The following is a 19273-nucleotide window of genomic DNA, read 5'->3' as shown; positions in this document are numbered from 1 at the left end:
TGCCAGGTGCCACAGTTGAGGTCCCTCTAAGCGAAGGGGGAACTCGGAACGGCAGTTTTCACGCAATCTAGATCGAATTGGGAACGAGCTCTGCGCCTATCTCCCGCCCAGAGCTGGCAGACGGGATCCATCTCCGGTGTTCTACCCCTTGCAGCGAGCGCCTCAACTTCGAGATGCCCTTAGGGGTGTGGTGGCCGTGCAGGTCTGTTTTTTCCCCATACTTGGATGGACATTGATAGACGGAAAAAATGTCGACGGGCGGAAATTGAAACCTGGGTCGCCTATTGAGGACCCCGGCGGCCCGCCTCTTGTACCGAAAGAGTGCTTCTTCCCCGGCGCCTCGGTTTGAGCCTCACGGCGAGCGGATCCATTATTGGACAATTGAGACGGTGAAACTCGCGAGGCCCCTGATCTGGATGAGATCCCTCCAATGACGAAGAATCACCTGTTGAAATCTAGCGCCCAGCCTACGAGGGGGCCAAAGACATCCCTGTAATCAATCCCCCCCAAGGATCCGTTCACAGCTAACCCCGAACCCATGTCAGCACTCTATCCTTGACCTCCTGTCGGATTCTCTCCTCTGTTCAAGCAGTTGGCGCCGTTGGGAGCTCTTCGTTGCCCCTGATGATCATCGCCACCAAACCCTCCAATAACCGTATTTGCCTCTCTCTTTTTTTCCTTGGCGATTATACGCACCCACCGCTTCTCCCACCTGAAACGACGTCACAAAAGAAAAAATCATCTGATCCGACTGGACGGGTTTTTTCTGGACAAGCTGCGGCCTCAAGAAGCCCAGCGGTGAAACAATGTCTCCTTACATACGCCGCTGAGCATTGATCAATGTCGCAAACGAGGAAAAAAAGACGCAAAACAGTGTTTCGAAGAGTTTCTCATGCTGTGAATCTCACACCACTTTCGGTATTTTCATTGCGACCGTGAAACTCTTCCGTTAATGGTGTTTACCAGATTTGATATTATCATGATGCTCAAATGAAGAGCACTATTCAACACCAGCCAATGCGGTTTCAGGTGTAAAAATGTCCCTACTCAAAAGTCAAAGCAAGCATAATTTTAAAGAGATGTAAGATTTCCCAAGGGAGGTTAAGCATGAACCAAACCCTTAAAGGCAATTTGACTATGCCTGTTAAGCTTATCCGCCAAAAAACTCAAGTTTATATGAAACGGGGCCTCCTCTGTAACAGATGGTGTTTGAGGTTTGCCTACCCTAGGATGAGTGTTTTTTTCCAAAAACAAACAGTGTTTGCTGTCATGTTTTGGAGACGGGCGGGATGCTACGTAGGTGTTATAGAATACTTGTCTATATTTCCAATGCGTAAACGGTTTGGTTTTACGGTGTTTCAATTTGTAGAAGATGTGCCCATGAATCATCTTAGGTGGTTCGTCGGAGTTGAGCGACGGACAGGAATACGGGACACAGGAGCGGTAACTAGTGTTGAACTATAGTCACCCTAGGCGCTCTACGACAGCAACATAAAGATAACTATAAGCCAAGGTAGTATCACACCACATTGACTTACCTTGAGACTCGCTTGGTAGTAGGGTTCAGAGGTACTTGGGTTTCAACGAGATTCTCCTTTTACTCTCAACCTCTTATGGACCCTAAACACGATTTTACCACCACTGAGCTCAATCGTAGCTCTCTTACACCGAAGTTACCTGGTTTTAAAAATGGCAAAGATTAAGAGTTCGACAGGAATATGGCCAGCAATGAAAAGAATATTGGTATATGTGAGCAACATCCATTGAGGAGACCGATTGATCGGGAAGTACCAAGACCCCGCCCCGGATATAGGACCCACTCTTCCCGGAGTCCGGACCCGATCTTCCTCAGGCATAGTGGACAAGAATAAGACAAGATTTGGCCTCAGTACTGTAACGTACCCATCTACAAATGGACAAATACTCATAAACCCATTCGAATATTTTAATTCTAGGCCGCCTCAGTGCTTAGGCAAATATTATACATCCAGGTCAATATTTTCCAACGCTGTTGAAAGTCTCTCGCATATCCTCGCCCTCTTCATCGCCCTCCCTTCACCCTCATCCAAGTGCTGCAGGAGTCTCCCTGGCACCACGCAGTTATACTTGTAGTCCTCGGCTCCCTTTGCCATGTGACTAAATACCGCTGAAATCCCCTCTACACTCGCCAAGTTCCCTACGCACCGTATTCGTTGTTGGCAATCCTTCTGCCGTGAAAAATCGAGTAATCGTCCGGCCAGGCCAGCCGCGATGCTCGTTGCTACTGACGTGCCTGTGACCTGCTCTCTTATCGAAGGTGGCACCGAGACACCCTCACCGAGGATGGCAAAGTTCTTGGACTTGGTGGTTTGAGCAGCTGGGTTGATTGACTGCGAGACCTTGGCTCGGCCGTCTGTGCAATAGACACATATTACGTCCTGCATGCGTGCAGGAAAGGTGACCTGTCTGATGTTTCCGTAGTTTGATGCCGCGGCGAACACTAGAGTTCCATCACTGGCGGCTCTTTTAATCGCTCTTCTCATTAGGGCATGATCTCGCTCGAAGCCGGACGCAATACTGATGATGTCCACATTCCAGACATTCTTTGCATGCTCAATCGCCTGTCGACCTGTTAATGAGAGTCCCTCACGCATTTTCCTAGCCGCTGTTGCTCACCTTCAACATTAGGTCCTGCGTGTCATCGTCTGCCTCATCGTACTCAAATACTCGCGCGACATATACTTCAGCATCGGCGCAGACCTTGTATACCAGTTTCACTGAGTTGGTCCCATGCCCCGTATTGTCTTGTTTTATGTCATCCTTGTTTGTCACGAAATCTCGATAGTCTCGTATGTGCTTAGCATAAATGTCGCTCCCGTTGATGCCCGTATCGATGACAGCAACACGAACTGGTTTGTATGTTTGGTCAATCTCATTTGGTAGCGAGGAGAGGACCTCGTTAAGCTGATCCAATTCTTCGAACCAAGCCTTGGACGAGGCCTGCGTGATGCTGATTCTGGTCAGTTTGGACCACTCAAGTCCGCATAAAAATATCTTACCTGCTTGCCACAGCTCCATTGAAGGCGACGGATTTTGCGTTCACGGCTTGTTGTTCTAGTATAGGGACGTTTCTTTGACGGGTTAGAAGCTGAAGGATTACTATCTGATGAATGGGGCTTACCTCGATACTTGCGGTTGTTGCAGTAGAGGCGCGCTGTGGGGTGGTTGTGTTATTTGTCGTATCTGTGACGTCTGCATCTGTACGGTTGGCTTGAGGGCAATCTGCTCTGGCCGGCCGTAGAGCTTTATCAGAGTGTGCAGATGATCTACTACATCATCTTGTAGGACCTTGCGAAGCTCCTCAGCGCTTTGGCGGTGCTGCATGAACTTGGAGGGCCGGAGACAATCCCCAATAACAGTCTTTAGCAACGGGAAAGTGTCTTCTAACCTGTCGGGGTCATCAAAAAGCTTGAGGGCGGCATACAGTTCCGCATCGGAATTGAGTTCTCCATCAGAGGCATAGCACTCCTCGTCGTAGTGATCTTCGATGACTGTTCCCAACTCAATCTCCAGCAAGACTATCCCAAGGGCCTTTATCTTGGGAAACTTGTGTGGCCGGAACTCGGCGTCGTTGCTGCTACTGTCTGGGTCGAAACGAGCGGAGATGAAGGGTTCGTTCAAGTAAATGCCGGCGTTCTTGGCTCCCTGGCGACGTTCAAACATGAAGTGTATGCTCTCGTTTGTCCACTCCTTGCCCATCCAGTCAGTGGAGTAGAACTGCCACACTGACTTGGCTAGAAGGTAGGAGAGTAGATACTTCATCTTTTGGGACAGCTTGTGGTTCCTCAAGATGGTGGACAAGGACACGGAGGGTGTGTTGGGGACCCATGATCTTGCTCCTTCGCACCATTCCACAAAATGCAGTTGTTTGCCTGACACCTTGAGGGATAATTGGTATTGTTCCCTTGTGCTGATTCTCTCACAAAAGTCGGCAATGTGCGTTGGGCCGTCGATATGGAGTTTCACGTCCTCGTCGCCCGCGACAGCAAATTTGGCCTTTCTAAGCTGTGGTCAGCATAAGGCGCAAACGTGATATGGTTCCGTACCTGCGATCCACGGCGATGCGGGTTTCGCGCCATCGGAAAGCTTCCTCGTGCAGTTCGTGATGTGGATGTGCAAGGAACATCAAGTCAAACGCCGGAGAGTCACCCTCTGTTCCGCTCTCTAACGCCAGCCGAAGCCTTCCAGCGATCTGGGTCTGCTCACTCCCAGCATTACAGAAGATGTATGAGGACAGAACCTTGTACAGGGTCCGCATTGAGCCAGTGAAGTCATCTCCTACCCAGACTTCAGCCTTTGTCTTGGGATTTGGCGTTTCGTCTGCAACAGTGAGGGGTTTGATGAAGGCCTCAAGGATCCGCAGGAGGTCCTGCTGCTTCTTTCTCCCCTCAGGGCTCTGGCGTGAGGCCAGCTTGCGGATGCCGTCAACAGCATTCTTGCGGTTGTTTTGGCGAAGTAGACTCAACCCAGGGTACCGATTGGCGAGATCGTGGTTTGCTCTGGATGGGCTTGGGCCTGTTGGCGGCTAAGGACCCGAACGATTAGGCTTGCATCGTGCCTGCCGGCGTTGATTCATGCATACCTTGCATATCCTCTCAAGATTACTCAGTAACTTCAACAGACGTGCTTGGGTCCCAAGCACCGAGTCCGATTGCTTCTGCTCCTTCAGGTGCTGATTGACCAGCCACAGTGCGGCGGCTAACGCTGGACCGAAGAGTTTGTCGTCGCTGCCAACGCCCCGCGCTACGGTGGCCAAGCGTTCTGTGACATCCACCGCGAAGTTGATGATCGTGTTAGAAGAGGCCATGTTCTGTGCGCCATAGGCCAGGTGGCATGTGACTGCCGTGGCTGATTGATTGTTGGAATGAGTGTGAAGTTGATTAAGTTGGATCAGGCTGAGGCTGAGGCTGAGGCCTGTCAAGGGGCATGAGGGGTCACAGGATTGATTGCATGGATGCTTCGTACCTACCTATGTTGGGAAGTATTGGCTCACTAAACGGAAAACAGAGCCTTCCGTCACGGTCGGCGACATGATCAATACCATGGAACCCATTTTTATCGACGAAGGAGATAGGTAGGCATTTTTTACTTTCGTCTCAGGAATGGAAGTGGCTTTTGGCGGGCCGGGCCGTGCCATTAGACAAACTTAACCTAATAATGAGTAAAACCATGAGATTAAGTTCTGAAATAATAGTAGCATTCTTTCAGAATCTTGTCATATTATTTTCATAATCATCTTATATTCCTTAGGTAATATCCTGTCGTGCACTGGGCTCTATATATGTTCTGCTTTTTCACGAACGGGTGATATTCGACGTCAATTGACAATGGCGCTTGGTGGAACCACGATATTCCCCAGGCTGACCTCGTCATCGTCGTTCTCCATCATGAACACCTCACAATCTTCCAAGCCCTCATCCAAGAGAATGGACTCAATGCTTCGACCACGTTTCTCCATGTTGAAGGTTGCGCCTTCTGAAAAGGTCTTATTCGACCACTTTTTGTCAAAAAGACCCTTGGTGATCTTTGAGAGCCTCACTGCCCAGACGAAGTCGTGGGTGTTCTTTGCAGATGTTGAGGTAGAAGTTCCTGAGGAGAAACCGCCTTGAACCGAGGCTTCTGCGATGCCAGCAACCCCACTAACACCAGTCAGAGGTAGCAGTAGGGTGAGTACGGATATCTTACACTCCTGGGCCTCCGTTGATGCCCCTCTCTCTTCCGCGAGAGATCGTCTGGGTAGAGTTGCCACGGACGATCTTGAGTCCAGTGACCATGAATATTTTCCACGTGGGGCGGAACTTGTTGTTGTCCGCCAAAAACTCGACGATTTGCTCGCCTGCTAAACATCGATTGATGTATGGCCTTGAAGGATCAACGGTGAGAGTCTCGAGCTGTTCAATCTGCCAAGAGGTGCCGAGTGATCTCTTGAGGGCCAGGCCAACCGACGCCTTGGCGTTGATGCCCGGGACGGAAGGTACGTCGGCTGCCATAGAAACGTCAACGCCGAATTCTCTATTCGAATTCCATTCAAACTCGATCGGCCCCGTGCGGACGATAGGCGTATCAAGCGAGAACGGTTCAGGGCCGTTTGTGTTGATTACGTGGTCGAGATGTCTGAGGTCCTTGATGAAATGGCCGAGGCAGAGGGGTCCCGTTTGCTTGAACGCGCCGTCTTCGACTCGAGGAGGAGGCACATGCGTTTGGGAAAGAACGAACCAGCATTTGTCCATAGCAATATGTATTCTTCAATGTCAAAAGTCACACGCCGCACTCGTTCAGGATCAGAGATAAAAGAGAACTTGTTTTCATCAGGCAGCCAAGCTTTGCGGGGCCAATCTTCACTACATATCCAGGCATGCAATCAAGTCCTACGACCCCTCATTTCCTGACAACTTCTCTCAGCCTCAGGCTGATGTGATCCTTGCACAGAGGCCAAGAAGTACACCAGACACCAGAACGACAGAAGAGGGCTGATTCCTCTAAAAATTATGAGGAAATTTATGTAGAAATCCTCAAATAATATCCTAACCAAATTAAGATATTGTATCTTTTATACTCATTATTTTACCACTTTTATCTCACCGTAGTAGCTACCCTTAGGGAAGGATGAGCTAATATGTCTGTCCCAGCCTGGTTTTTCCCTTGACCTCACAGTTACACACTCAAACCCTGACAACTCATTCGGTAGTGACCTCGAGAGGCTCGATGACCCTCCGGCGCGCGTACGAGCATGGAACTCTGCCGACGGACCGAAGAATGCCTCTCCCTTTTCGAAGATGCATCAAGGCACCAGGCACTTGCCGACGATGACTGGTTCGAAGATCGGGCTGCCGACTTTGTGTGGTGGTCGCACGGCTTGAAAGCCCAAAAAACTGGCCGAAGCTCTCTTGATTATCGACTAAGAGACCGACCAGATATCCAAAAAGTCATTGCAGGCCTTCTCGATAGTTTGGCACAGGCCTTGAAGGATTGCCTACAACCCGGTACGTCTGTGTCTTGACCCCGAGGCGTATCCGAAACGCAGGGGCTCAGTCTCGCTAGAAGCAGATGAGGGTCAAAGTTCGATCCAAGATGACCATGAGGACGAGGCTTCCGAGTCCGACAACAGTTCGAGTGGTTCGTCCTGGTCCGAGTTTTCGGACGAAGTCAATCAGTCAAAGGACAAGGACGAAGCAGACACCCCAAATACCGAGGATTCTGACCCTAGGTTCTACATTGAAACCAACGTCAAGCTGCTGGCAAAAATATCCATCGCAATTAGGAGATCAGGGGCAAAGCTGCGCTACTTGAAAGCCGATGCCTACCTGAAAGATCACTCAGATGATGACGAGTACACGCAGCTAAGGAACCATCTCTTCTTCCTGATTCTCGTCGGGCCCTACGAACAAAAGCTTTTCGGCGAGCTTAGACGTCGAACTACTAATGAACATCTACCGAAGGCTGTCGAAATCGTGATCCGTTCGTGGATTGTTGATCCCTCTCGGGCGACCTCGAACCAGCAACGGCTTGTCGAGACTAACATCACAAGGAGGAACAGGATTGCATACGCGAGACGCTTCATCAGCAAAGGTTCTGTCCCAACCAAGAGCAAAGACGCAGCGGCTTCGACGATCGTCCCTTCGCCATTCCCAGATGCCGTGCTTCGGCCAGCCAAAGAGCCAAGCACTTTCGGCGCCGATGCACAAGAGCCGTTCCCAATTGCGGACCCCATCCAAGCGTTGCCTATACCCCCAGAGCCTGCGAAATCCCCGACTGCAAAGACTCTGACAGCGACGGAGCTGGGTTCGCAGTTCGTCCTACCTGTCATCGTGCCGTTCGAGCCCAAGAAGGGGGCCATGTCGGTTGCGACCAAAATAACGCAAACCGGCATCAAACAAGACTATCCAGCATGTCCCGGCAAGAAGGGCAGCTTCCAGTGCCCGTACTGTGTGCAAGTTCTTTCTGAGGACTACACAGTAAAGTCCAGATGGCGGTATGTCTTGTGGCTGTTATTTATTGTCTGACAAGGAACCTAACCCTCTATTTAGGGGCCATGTTGCGCAAGACTTGAATCCGTATTCCTGCATCTACCAAGACTGCCCAGATTCCCATGACCTGTATGCAACCAAGGAGGAATGGATCAAGCATATAAGGAGCCAACACAACGAGGAGCGCTGGGTTTGTGACGATTGCATTTTTGAGAGCGACCAGGACGATGAATTCATCTTCGACAGCCAGGAGCTATGGGAGAGCCACATGAGGTCCCTACACAGCTGCCCGGATGATCGCCTGATACTACTATGCAGCATGAGCAAGAGAAAGCTCGTCGAGTTGGCCCAGTGTCCTCTTTGCAAACGGCCCTGTGGGCACTCGAGGCCGGACGAAGATGACCACATTGCAGAGCATCTTCATTCATGGGCATTGAGAGCCCTTCCTTGGGATTTGAACCCGGATGATGAAGCCTCCTCTGATTCACCCGAGATGGGATCTGAGAACGACTTGGCGAGAATGTCAGAGATGAGCGAACTCCCCGAAGACGAAGCCGACAGCATCACAGCAAAAGTATCAGACGCAATCAAGCGTGAGGTGACTCGCTGGAGGACTGACTGGAAGTACGAAGATAATGACCTCTCGGATCGATTCTACGTTTTGGCTAAGGCCTTTGGAGAAATCATTGAGAAATGGTCAGCTCATGGTCAGCCTGACACGCAGAATGAGACTGCGCTGCAATATCTCATGAGCATCAACCAAGCCAGGTTTCAGCTGTATCATGCCTCGGAACTGACTGCCCAACAACGGCAAGACATGGAAGACAACCTGTGTATCAGCATCGAACTTGGTGTAGAATACATGGACGGGTTATTAGGTACGGAAGAGGAGGAGCCATCTCGGGAGCCTTCCATTGACGCAGATGAAATCGAAAGATCCAAGGCACCGCCGCCACCACCACCACCACCGCCTCTAGTGGTTGGAATCCCCATCGTTACGGGTGAAAACATACCTCCATCGGACGACGAAAAAGAGGCTATACTAGAAAACGCTCGAAAACATATTCTCCACTCCAACGATCGAGAAATGCAGTTGGTCTGGGCCCGTGACGTTTTAGTTTGGGCCATGACTGCTGAAAAGGTCAGGTGCAGGGAGCCAGAACCTCAACCAATGGCAGATACCGAGCGACAACTCAGGACCAGCGCTCTGGATATCATGGAGTTCTTGGCCCAACAAGACCATCCAGAGGCACTCTATCACGAAGGCAAATGGCTTGAGCTGGGGCAATTTGGTCGCGCAGTGGATATTGAGCAGGCACTAGACAGATACCGCCGAGCGGCGGACGGCGGCTCCGGGCGCGCTCATTATCGCTTGGGCAAGCTATATCAGCGAGAGTGGGATGACTGGGAGACGGCTCTCAAGCACTACGAGAAAGGAGAGGGGATGGGAGATACTGCGGCAAGCCTCCACCTGGCCTTTAGATATCTGTACTCGAGCCATTTCGAGGAACCAGATATAGAAAAGGGGGTGGCCCTGTTGAAGCAATCGGCGGACAATGCTGACGAGGATGCTCCTCAAGGCGCCTACGTCTACGGATTGGCCATACTAGGAGAACTGCCGGACTTGGCCATAGATGAGTCTTTTTTACCCAAAAACACGAGCACGGCTTTCATGTACATCGAAAAGAGCGCGTATATCGGGTACTCCAAGGCGCAGTGGCGATTGGGAGCCGCATACGAGAGAGGGGCCTTGGGCTGTCCAGTGGACGCAGCCAAGTCCATACACTACTTTCATCTCGCAGCAAGGCAGGGCTGGGGAACTGCAGCCTACGAACTGGTTTGGTGGTTCCTGCGAGGCACACGCAAAGAGGACCTGGTTGTGCCAGACCCGGCACTGTCGTTCAAGTTCGCTCGATGGGGAGCATCTGAGGACGACGGTGGAGCAGAACACATGATGGGCTACCATTATGAGACTGGCACATACGTACTAAAGGACATTGGCGAGGCGAGGAAGTGGTACGAGCGCGCCTCGAATCATGGCTGGGGTGAGTTACAACATTTGTCATGCCAGCGATTCGCAGCCTTGGAGGAGCGAGATGAATTCGTCTTCGGGGTGGCTCTCGATGGCCAGTCCCGTCTGGGACCTTATGTGGAACCGAGGACACTCATCGTCGCCATGGATGTGGGGGAGATGTAAGTGCCTTCGAGACGAGCTGACTGGTGCAACCTTACTGACTTGGTGTTCTAGGTTCTCGTCTGTGTCCTGGGCGGATCCCGTACAGCTCTTCGACTTCGACATTAAACATGTCGAGCTTTTCGGTAGCGGTGACCTGGGATTTTCACCACACTCTCAAATTCCCACGCAGTATGACCCGGAAACTGGAGCATGGGGGAACCCATTCTTAAAAGCTGCTCGACTGCGTAAGCTCACAAACACTCACCGACAGAGCTGTTTCTCCCTCTGGAAAGACTTGTCCAGCAGCATTGATCAAGTTCGGAACCAGGCCCTCGGACTTCTGGAGGTTCATGTGAGAGCCCTGTGGCAGCATTTTTACGACAAACTTGTGGTCAAGATACTCGGATATTTTAATATCGTCGTTTCTCTTTCAGTACCTCTTGGATTTCCTTGGGACTCACTCGACCGGATCAGAGACATGGTATGGAATGTGGTGGACGGGTGGGTCGATGGCAATGTCTACCGACTGATCAGAGTCGATCTCATGGAACCCATGGATGCGGCCATCTTGAATGCGCTTAGGGCGCAAAATCCAGTAGAACAGCCGCCAGAAGGTCCCATAAGAATGATTGAGGTATTGTCTCTTGCACTAGAGAGCCCAGGACTTGCTACTGATCAATTCCAGTCAGGAGATGCCGTTATTGTGTGTGATTGTGGCGGCACTGGTGCGGTACGTGCTACTTCTCGAGACACCTTTCTTTGATATCACGACAACAAGCTAATGTTTCTGCCCTATTTAGCGTGCTGCCAGCTACGAGGTCCTCCATGCGGCCCCTCCTCTAGTCCACCAACTCACAAGCTGGGATAGTAAGTATAGCCGCAAACCGGAGACCACTGTGAAGTAGCCCTGCATGGCTGACGAATTGGCAATTTAGGCGAAGGGTTTGGCACACGCTCGGTCGATATGGAATTCATTGACTATCTGCTCAACCGTTCAGGTCTGAGTTGGAGGACATCATCCAAATCCGCGCGAGATGAGCTGGACCGGCTTATTGTTGAAGAGTGGGAGTATGGCATAAAGAGAAGCTTCAGGGGCGATGAGAGACATGACATTGACCTACAAGTGCCAAGAAGGGCCATTCCCGTCATCAGACGGCTTCGACGCACATCGAGCACGCTGTCAATTAGACCGTTCGTTTTCATCACCCCTGACATGGACCCGGACCTGAGAGCTGATTTGGATTCAGAGAAACGATTCTTAAATTCTTCGAAAAGACTTTGGAAACTATCGAACAAGTTGTTAACGCACAACTCGCAGCTCTGGATGCTATAGGGAAAAAGCCAAATGTTTGTGACTAGAACGATGTATCCGCTTTGGTATCCATGCTAACTAGTCAGTCCATCGTGCTGGTTGGGGGAATGGCCCTATCGCCCTGTGTTTTTCGACATCTTCGCCAAAAGTTTGACATTGCGTTTCATCTGCCTGATATGGATGGGTGAGTGATGAGCTCAAGTTCTAGGGATCATTGCTAACTCGCAGCAGCCGTTCTTCCTTTTCTCAAGGAGTCGTGGAGCTTGAATATCGACACTCGGTGGTAAACCGGTCACCATTTCTGGCTGAAGTAGAATAGAAAGGATCCTAAGCGACTATATCATCTAATGAAATGAGGAATGTATCACTTCTGGGCTGCTAATGGTGAAGTATGTCTTGTTAAGGTTATATATTGGTAAACGTGTTGGGCCTGATGTGGCATTTATATCCATCACTGACTTCGAGTCTGTCTTGATCATATGGATAAATCGTTCCTTCTCTTAAACTGCGGCCAAAACGTAGCACCATCCTTCAAGCATGATCTCTGATCCTCCTTTACATTCGGGATCTAGTCAAGATTAACTCAACTTGCCTAATAATAAGTAAACTAAGTTAGTAATTTATAGAATAATAATAGAACTTTTATAATTTATAATTCTATTTTTATATATAATCTTATATCAGTTAGGGAAATTTAATCTTCTTTAGGTAAGCTGGTTACTTGATGAGGTTGGTCTCGGTATGTCTGCTTCGCCTTAAGAAGCTCTTCCTTAACGGCTTGAAGACGATTGATCGTTGTACCTGTTTGCTCGGGTAGTAAAGAGCAAACAAGGCTAACGAATATAATGGAAGTATCCATTGGCTCTCAATCTTCACAAGGTTTGGTACGAGGTACTTGGTGTACGTATCGTACCTACCTGAGAAGTCTATAGACATATACCCACGTCTACTTATACTTCTCTGCGAGTCGTGTTGCATCTCGTTTTTTCTTCTTTCTTCATCCTATCCCACGCGTCGAGTCTACCTGCTTTTGCTCGTAAGTCAACACAATGGAGGGCCTCCAACCGTCAAGTCCGGAGCCTTCTCAGACCGCCACAGCTCCCGACTTTGGTCAACTCATCCGACTCCTCAAAGACAAGCTGGCCCAAAGCAGTGAGTGATGCCGATATTTCCCTTTCAATGGACGACACGAATGACTTAGTACGCGTTCTGCGGTTCTTGAAGGATGCCAACGATCGTCTTCAAGACGACCTTCCGCAAGCCCGCCAAAACATTGCACCCACCCTTGCTTGACAGAACGGGTTGCTCGATGTGCTGCCTTCGCCTACTCTGCCCGGTGCCAGCTTTTTCATTCCGAGGAGGTGTATAACGTAACCAACGACGGTGGTTTAAGGAGCGCCTTCACGGAGGAGATGTAGAAGGAGGAGTAACTACCCAGGTAAGTCCAGGTAAACCCCCCCCCCCCCTTGTTTAAGTATAGCTTGTCTTAAAGGTGCTAGCATAGAGACGCACAAGACTCTGTGCCCAGACTGGATTTCGAATGTGAAGGAGATTATGCCTGAAGACTGGCGACACGCATTCTGATCAATCCCGTGCCGCTTTTCTGAACTTGATTCCGGTTTCAAGTTGCAGAAATACACCGGGGTATTAGGGACACGGATATTTTGTTCTGTTCTCGCTTGTGGTGTTGTCGTAATTCATGTTGTTGGCGACTTACAATGAATACCTGATAAGACACCACTCATTTATCAGCACATAACTCTATCCAGCCAACCATGGATGCTTTAGAAGAAAACTCTCAGTCGCTTTGCTCTAATTATCACCTTTTCTATCCTGGCAAAGTCATAGATTAATAGATGTGTTGGGGCGGAGGTTCTCTCGAGTAGTAGGGCAAAGCATTGCTATGTATCTTCGTGACACTTAATACCAGACGCGTCGAGAAGGTCTTAGAACTCCACTATGCCTGGAAATGTTTGGCTTTCAACCCTTTCCCGTACCTCTTATGGTTAAAGTATGGGGTTCACAATACAAGCCAACTTCAGGTACCTAGGTACTCAACACTCATGGCATTCATGAGTAAGTACATCATTCCCAAGTGATTCCAGATCAGCAGGCGCTCGTAACTTTGTCACTCCCTTCGCGCCGCGGATGTAGTTGCTTCAGAAAGAGAATCCTAGTACTACCTTGCTCTTATGGTCCTGACATTCATCTTTAGTACCTGCTTCAACAATAGAAAAGCGAAAGGAAGGATGAATGTGTTATCGCAAGAACGAGTTGGAAGCTGAGAATGGGTCTCTTCCGTGAAGATGGCATGGATCTCGAGTTGGTGGTCATGGCAAGTACTGGTAAGCTCCTTTCAATTCGAGAGACGCAAGCAAGGCCAATGGATATACTGGAAGGAGGTTCCCTCATGGTCATTTAGTTTCCGTGTCAACAAGCAGTGTGTAAACAAAACAGAGACTCACTTGTGACGCCATCCATGCCACATGTACTATCCATTGGCTCTCAATCTTCATGAGGCTTTGGCAGGAGAAATCAGATGTATTGGACCTACCTAATCAGTCATTCATGAAGGTACGTACCTATGTCTACTTATACTCCTCTGCCGTCGCGTCGCGTCTCTTTTCTTTTCTTCTTTCTTCATCCCATCCCCCGTGTCGAGTTTACTTGCTTTTGCTCGTAAGTCAACACGATGTCTCATACTAATGCTTCGAGTAGGCTCGCTCAGTCTTCGAGAGAGGGCCTCCAACCGTCGAGTCCAGATCCTTCTCAGACCGCCGCAGCTCCCGAGTTTGGTCAACTCATCCGACTTCTAGAAGACAAGCTGGCCCAAGGCAGTGATGCCGACATTTCCCTTTCGATGGACGACACGCATGAGCTGGTACGCGCTCTGCGGTTCTCGAAGGATGCCAACGATCGTCTTCAAGTAGTCGAGCAGGAGCTTGTCGAGGCGAAGCAGAGAGCTGGAGAGTCTCCGTTCTTGGGGAAGTTCGGAGATTACGCTCGTCACGTTTGGAACGACATACACTCGGCTAGTGATGATGGAGAGCTGCCCAAGAAGGTCACAGATGCCGCGACGCTCATCGAGGACCCGACTGGCAAAAAGGGGACAATCTTCCGCAAGCGTGCCGAAACGTTGCGCCAACCCTTGTCAGAACAGGCTGCTCGATGTGCTGCCTTCGCCTACTCTGTCCGGTGTCAGCTTTTTCATTCCGAGGAGGTGTATAACGCAACCAAGGAGACCATCGGTCCTCGGGCCGATGCCGACTTGGAAACGTTGGCCACCGACCTCCCTAACAGCCGTTCGGACCAACTTGGGTACTGGCAAGAGATCATCAACTACGTCAAGTGTACTCGGGGCCCTCAGGGAAGCAAGAGTGGGAAGACTAGCTCGGATAAGGTCAGTATTCCTCGCCTGTCTGGGCTCACGTCAATTCAGTCTGCCCAACTCCTTGCAATCCTTGCAGCGGATGGCACCCTTCCTCGATCGGCGACACCTTTCCTCCTCGAGCATGGCGTTTTCGGTGCCTCGCCTGTGGTTCCCTTAGTCTCTAGGTCAAATCGCGGCCAGTCCGCTCCCCCCTTGGCAATACGGAAACGCAAGGAGATTGCCGGTGAAGACGTCCCTTTGTATGAACCGTTTGCCAAGCGACAAGAGCTCGGGTTACCACCAGGAGAGAAGGCCAACGATAACGACATGAAAGCGAGTGAGAGGCAGAATATCGATACAGCTCACATGCTGCTGTAGCAGGTGGTTGTGAAACTGTGCGATAAGACGCTCCTCCGGTCGTCCGATCTCCGTTCGGATGAAGCGAAGACGCTTCTCACCGAGATTTTGTCGGATGTCAACCGCCGCATCGAGAAGGCTGAGTTTAAGTCCTTGAAGCATAAGGTTCGTGGGACTGGGGGCTCTATATGGGATCATGGGGACGTGGTTGATGATTGTTTGGGGAGCGCCTTCGAGGAGGAGGAGGAGGAGGAATAACTCCCCAGGTAAGTCCAGGTAGGTCCCCCTCCCCCGTTTTGGTACAGCGTGTCTTTTTGTGTTTTGCTTTCTGTCTTTTCTTGTTTGGGGTTTTTTCTTTTTTTTTCCCCTAGCGTTGTCTTTTCTTGTTTTTGTTCTGTTCTGTTCTGTTCTGTTCTGTTCTGTTTTGTTTTGTTTTGTTTGTTTCTTCATGTTTTTCCAAGTATTCTTATGGGTAACGAAGTCGGACTCTATACCTCCCCGTGGTGTTACCTGGAAACTCCTCTTATAGGTGCCAGCATAGAGACGCATAAGACTTTGTATGTAGACTGGATTTCGAATATGAAGGAGATTATGCCTGAAGAGTGATGCTACGCATTGGTTCCATTTAGCGTATGAGTACCGATACCTTAGTGATAGGGATAAATGCCGAATAAGACGCAACGCATTTATCAATCTATGACTATCCATACCAAAGTAGACAAAGTGACCATGAGAGCAAGGCCTGGGGCTTTTCTTCTGAAGCACCTAGATCCATGGTGCGAAGAGAGTGACAAAGCAAGGTGCCAATCGAATTGCTTAGGTGGGCAATGCCAGGTCTCTACCATGTCATACCATCTCACACACATTAACCTGGGCATGGGAAGAACATATCGATGGCATGTCTCTGCTTAAATGGTGCCTAGGTCGATGATCTAGAAGGAGTGGCGAACTTGTGTGCCATTGGAAAGGCCGGTGTGCCATCATTCCAAAAACAGGAGATCTTCCAGTCTAGACTCTGCAGTTATTTGTTGGGAGAAAAGTTTGAATACAGGCAGAATGAAACTCAAGTGGCCCATGAGTTAAGCATAAAAAAGCACTTCTGACTTGAGACTTGTATCTAAGTTTTCCTGATTTATATCGTTTTTTCCCCTTCTCACCTGATCGAAATACAGTTTGGGTGAACCATTATGGCGCCGAGGCACATCCGTTGGGAAAGTATGCTGGCCTGGATGAGTCAAGCTCTCAGTTTCACCGGTATTTAAAAAGTGAGTGTCTTCTTGTTGTTTACTTACCATCTCATTGTTTACATCAACATCCTTGGAAACTGCTTCTCCAACAACTTCGAGATACTCCCCCTCATAATCACGATGGACTCTCCACGACACCTTCTTCTTCTCCCATACGAGCTAAGAGACCAGATATGGGCCTACTCAGCCGTTACTGGTGAAGCCCATGGGCTCATGTGGTGCTGTCGCCAGACGCGCGACGAGTTCTCTCGATACTTCCCTCGATACTGCAGCATGCCTAACGACATTACCAAACTTGTCAAGCTCAGCATATGGGTGGATTCGACATATACTCAGGGGTCTTGGCTCAAGTTCGCATACTGCTGGGAGGCCCATGGATACCCTTATCGCGCTGTTGAGACAGTTCACGACATGGACGATGCGATTGCTCAGCGACTCCTGGAGATGACCCACGCTGAGGAAATCATGGTACACTTTCAGGCCCCCAGACGAGGCCACTTTGTCGGCGCACTTCTCATGATGCTTGCAAAGGCAGATGATGTATATCATCTCATCATCAACATGTCGAAGGGCACTGATGCCACGGGCCCAAGCAACATCACCATCCGCTTCTCAACTGAAGGAGTACGGCCAGGCCAGTCGGAGAAGGAGGCCAAGAACTTCTGGGAGTGTCGCTCCACAAAGTTTCTACAGGAGGGCATCAGAGAGCGCATTTCCATTCTTCAGTATACGATGCCATGCTTTTACGAGTACTTCTTGATTAACCACCCAGTCACATTTGGCCAGCCACCCAAGATCGAGTTTTGTACTTGGCCACGCGCTCACGTCCGCGTACACTTGACAAAGAAGCGTTACTCTACACATGTTTCGAAAACGGCCAAGGAGAAGAGCCAGAAGGAGTGTGTTGAAAATTTGCCCAAGTCGCGCACTCCCCGCGACAGCTTCGCCACGTACTCGGCCAAGATGATGACCGACCTACGGAACCAGGAGGACTGCGACTTTGACCGCGGATCTTGGGTGGCGACCGACTACGGTGTAGCCAACTTGAAGTACCGGTTTCAGTTCTTGCTCGATAGCCTGGCAGGACCAATTGGCGGTTGCTTGGACATGCTGCGCTTGCATCGGTTCCGGACCATGGGCGCAACACAGGCCAACCTCTTCGCCCGAGAGGAGCGGATGGCAACCAAGAAGTTCGCATCACTTTCCGGAGCAGCATCCGAGATCAACAATCGTCTGAAAATACTGTTTAATCCATTTGCCTCTGAGGATATTCGAGACCTCCGAACGAGCTGCCATCATCTCTCGGCCGTGTCATGGGCCACCGACCCTTCAGCTGAAGCATTGCCCCGGCAGTATTGTCCCCGCTCATCATGGCTAGAGCATTATCCAAATGGGATACGGTATAGTTGGAACGGCAGGAGCCTGGTTTATTGGCGTTTGCAGTGGGCAACTAAGGAGCGCTACGAAACGAGGCGTATGAATATCGTCTGGCTGAGCAGATGGTGGGACTGCTTGTCATGCTGCAGGGAGGCAGGATCGGCAATGGATACCCTCTCCATCCCTTTCGAGAGGAACGTCTTGGATCACTGGTACGAGTTCTTCGGCACTTCTCCTCATAACGGGTTGGGTTCACTGGATTGCTTCTGCAAAGAGTGCGAGTATATCGACAGACGAGTCATGGTGAGGCGCGAGTGTAACCGACCGGTTCCGAGGTTAACCAGAAGAACGGCTCAGTTCCAGGGGCTACTATATCCCGACTTGACTAAGGAATGTCGAGAGTGGAGCAAAGAGGGTGCTCCGAATGCCACCTTTGAGGAGGAATGGGTCTTCAAACGGCCTCGAAGTGGTTCTAGATCCCCTAGTCCATGTCCTTCTTTCTACGAACCTTCCTATCAAATCATGCGACGGGAATACCTTTAATTGTTTTTGCTACTACTGAAAAACCAGATTGAGGATGCCGATATTCAGTTCAGCATCGACCGGCATGGTAGGTCATGATGTTAGTGACCTAGAATAGATACCCAATAAGACATGATGCATTTACCTATCTATGACTTTACCAAGCCAAACGTGGAAGCATATTAGGGCCAGAAAATGTTTAGATTTTACTTCTGAAGCACCTGTATCTACCGTGCGAAGGGAGTGACAAATACAGGTACTACTCAAAGCAGCCCTTCGAGCACCTGCTGATCTACGATCACTCGAAAATGACGCAATTCGTCAGGACCCATTTATCTTCAGTAGATACCTAAAACTGGTTTGTATCGTAACCACCATGCTTTGCTCAGAGAACGAACACAATGATCACCTTGACGCCACGCCCTTCCATCCACGGGCCGGAAAAGTGGGTCAATCCCGGAGCCCACGGAGCAATGTCGTCCATCTCCCTCGGATCACACCCCGAGATCAAACGCTGATACTCTCCACCAAGATCTCTGACCTAAAATCCTTCCGGAGCGCGTCTAATAAGCACGGCCTATTCCCCAACCGAGGTCATTAACACGTGGTGATTGGTGGACAGTGCTTCAGTCGGTGAGAACAAGGTGAGCCGATTTCTGGACCAATAGCTTCACTGGGCCTGGATTCATCACTTTTATTAGAGTTTAGAGAAGTTTGATTTGACAGGACGGGGGTGTTGTCAGCTGCAGTATAACCCCGGAGTCGCAAGCGTCTTCTCCTCCCGTCAGGCACCTATACCATGACTCGGCGACTCCATCAGGAATTATCGTCAGGCACCAAGAAAAAAATAAGGACACGAATCCTGAACAAGTCGCGTGTAAGTGGTCTAAAAACCATGGGTCACAT

General features: G+C 50.0%; 5 protein-coding genes across 5 annotated transcripts; 3 read left to right on the top strand and 2 right to left on the bottom strand.

Annotated features, from left to right (window-relative positions):
• Window positions 1-1478: 1478 nt before the first annotated feature.
• On the bottom strand, window positions 1479-4846 carry NECHADRAFT_76658 (uncharacterized protein; the record flags this gene model as incomplete). The annotated part of the gene is made up of 10 exons (XM_003046084.1): window positions 1479-1501; window positions 1539-1549; window positions 1667-1677; window positions 1903-1906; window positions 2185-2600; window positions 2656-2989; window positions 3039-3110; window positions 3161-4039; window positions 4086-4564; window positions 4622-4846. The coding sequence occupies 10 exons, from the start codon at window positions 4844-4846 to the stop codon at window positions 1479-1481; spliced, it is 2454 nt and encodes an 817-aa protein (XP_003046130.1).
• A 510-nt stretch (window positions 4847-5356) lies between these two features.
• On the bottom strand, window positions 5357-6269 carry NECHADRAFT_76657 (uncharacterized protein; the record flags this gene model as incomplete). The annotated part of the gene is made up of 2 exons (XM_003046083.1): window positions 5357-5678; window positions 5725-6269. 2 exons carry the CDS (start codon window positions 6267-6269, stop codon window positions 5357-5359), a joined length of 867 nt encoding a protein of 288 aa, XP_003046129.1.
• Window positions 6270-6769: 500 nt separating this feature from the next.
• NECHADRAFT_99311 (uncharacterized protein) lies at window positions 6770-11857 on the top strand (the record flags this gene model as incomplete). Its single annotated transcript, XM_003046660.1, has 10 exons — window positions 6770-7022; window positions 7111-8011; window positions 8067-10199; window positions 10255-10534; window positions 10868-10912; window positions 10983-11049; window positions 11118-11373; window positions 11430-11529; window positions 11581-11678; window positions 11726-11857. 10 exons carry the CDS (start codon window positions 6770-6772, stop codon window positions 11811-11813), a joined length of 4221 nt encoding a protein of 1406 aa, XP_003046706.1. The 3' UTR covers window positions 11814-11857.
• A 2329-nt stretch (window positions 11858-14186) lies between these two features.
• Window positions 14187-15242, top strand: NECHADRAFT_76655 (uncharacterized protein; the record flags this gene model as incomplete). The annotated part of the gene is made up of 1 exon (XM_003046659.1): window positions 14187-15242. The coding sequence occupies one exon, from the start codon at window positions 14187-14189 to the stop codon at window positions 15240-15242; it is 1056 nt and encodes a 351-aa protein (XP_003046705.1).
• A 1346-nt stretch (window positions 15243-16588) lies between these two features.
• On the top strand, window positions 16589-18570 carry NECHADRAFT_76654 (uncharacterized protein; the record flags this gene model as incomplete). The annotated part of the gene is made up of 3 exons (XM_003046658.1): window positions 16589-18148; window positions 18416-18455; window positions 18533-18570. The coding sequence occupies 3 exons, from the start codon at window positions 16589-16591 to the stop codon at window positions 18568-18570; spliced, it is 1638 nt and encodes a 545-aa protein (XP_003046704.1).
• Window positions 18571-19273: the final 703 nt, after the last annotated feature.

The sequence above is a fragment of the Fusarium vanettenii genome (assembly GCF_000151355.1).
Source record: "Fusarium vanettenii 77-13-4 chromosome 2 genomic scaffold NECHAsca_18_chr2_1_0, whole genome shotgun sequence".
Classification (NCBI taxonomy): Eukaryota; Fungi; Ascomycota; class Sordariomycetes; order Hypocreales; family Nectriaceae; genus Fusarium; species Fusarium vanettenii.
This window is presented reverse-complemented; position numbering and strand designations above follow the sequence as displayed.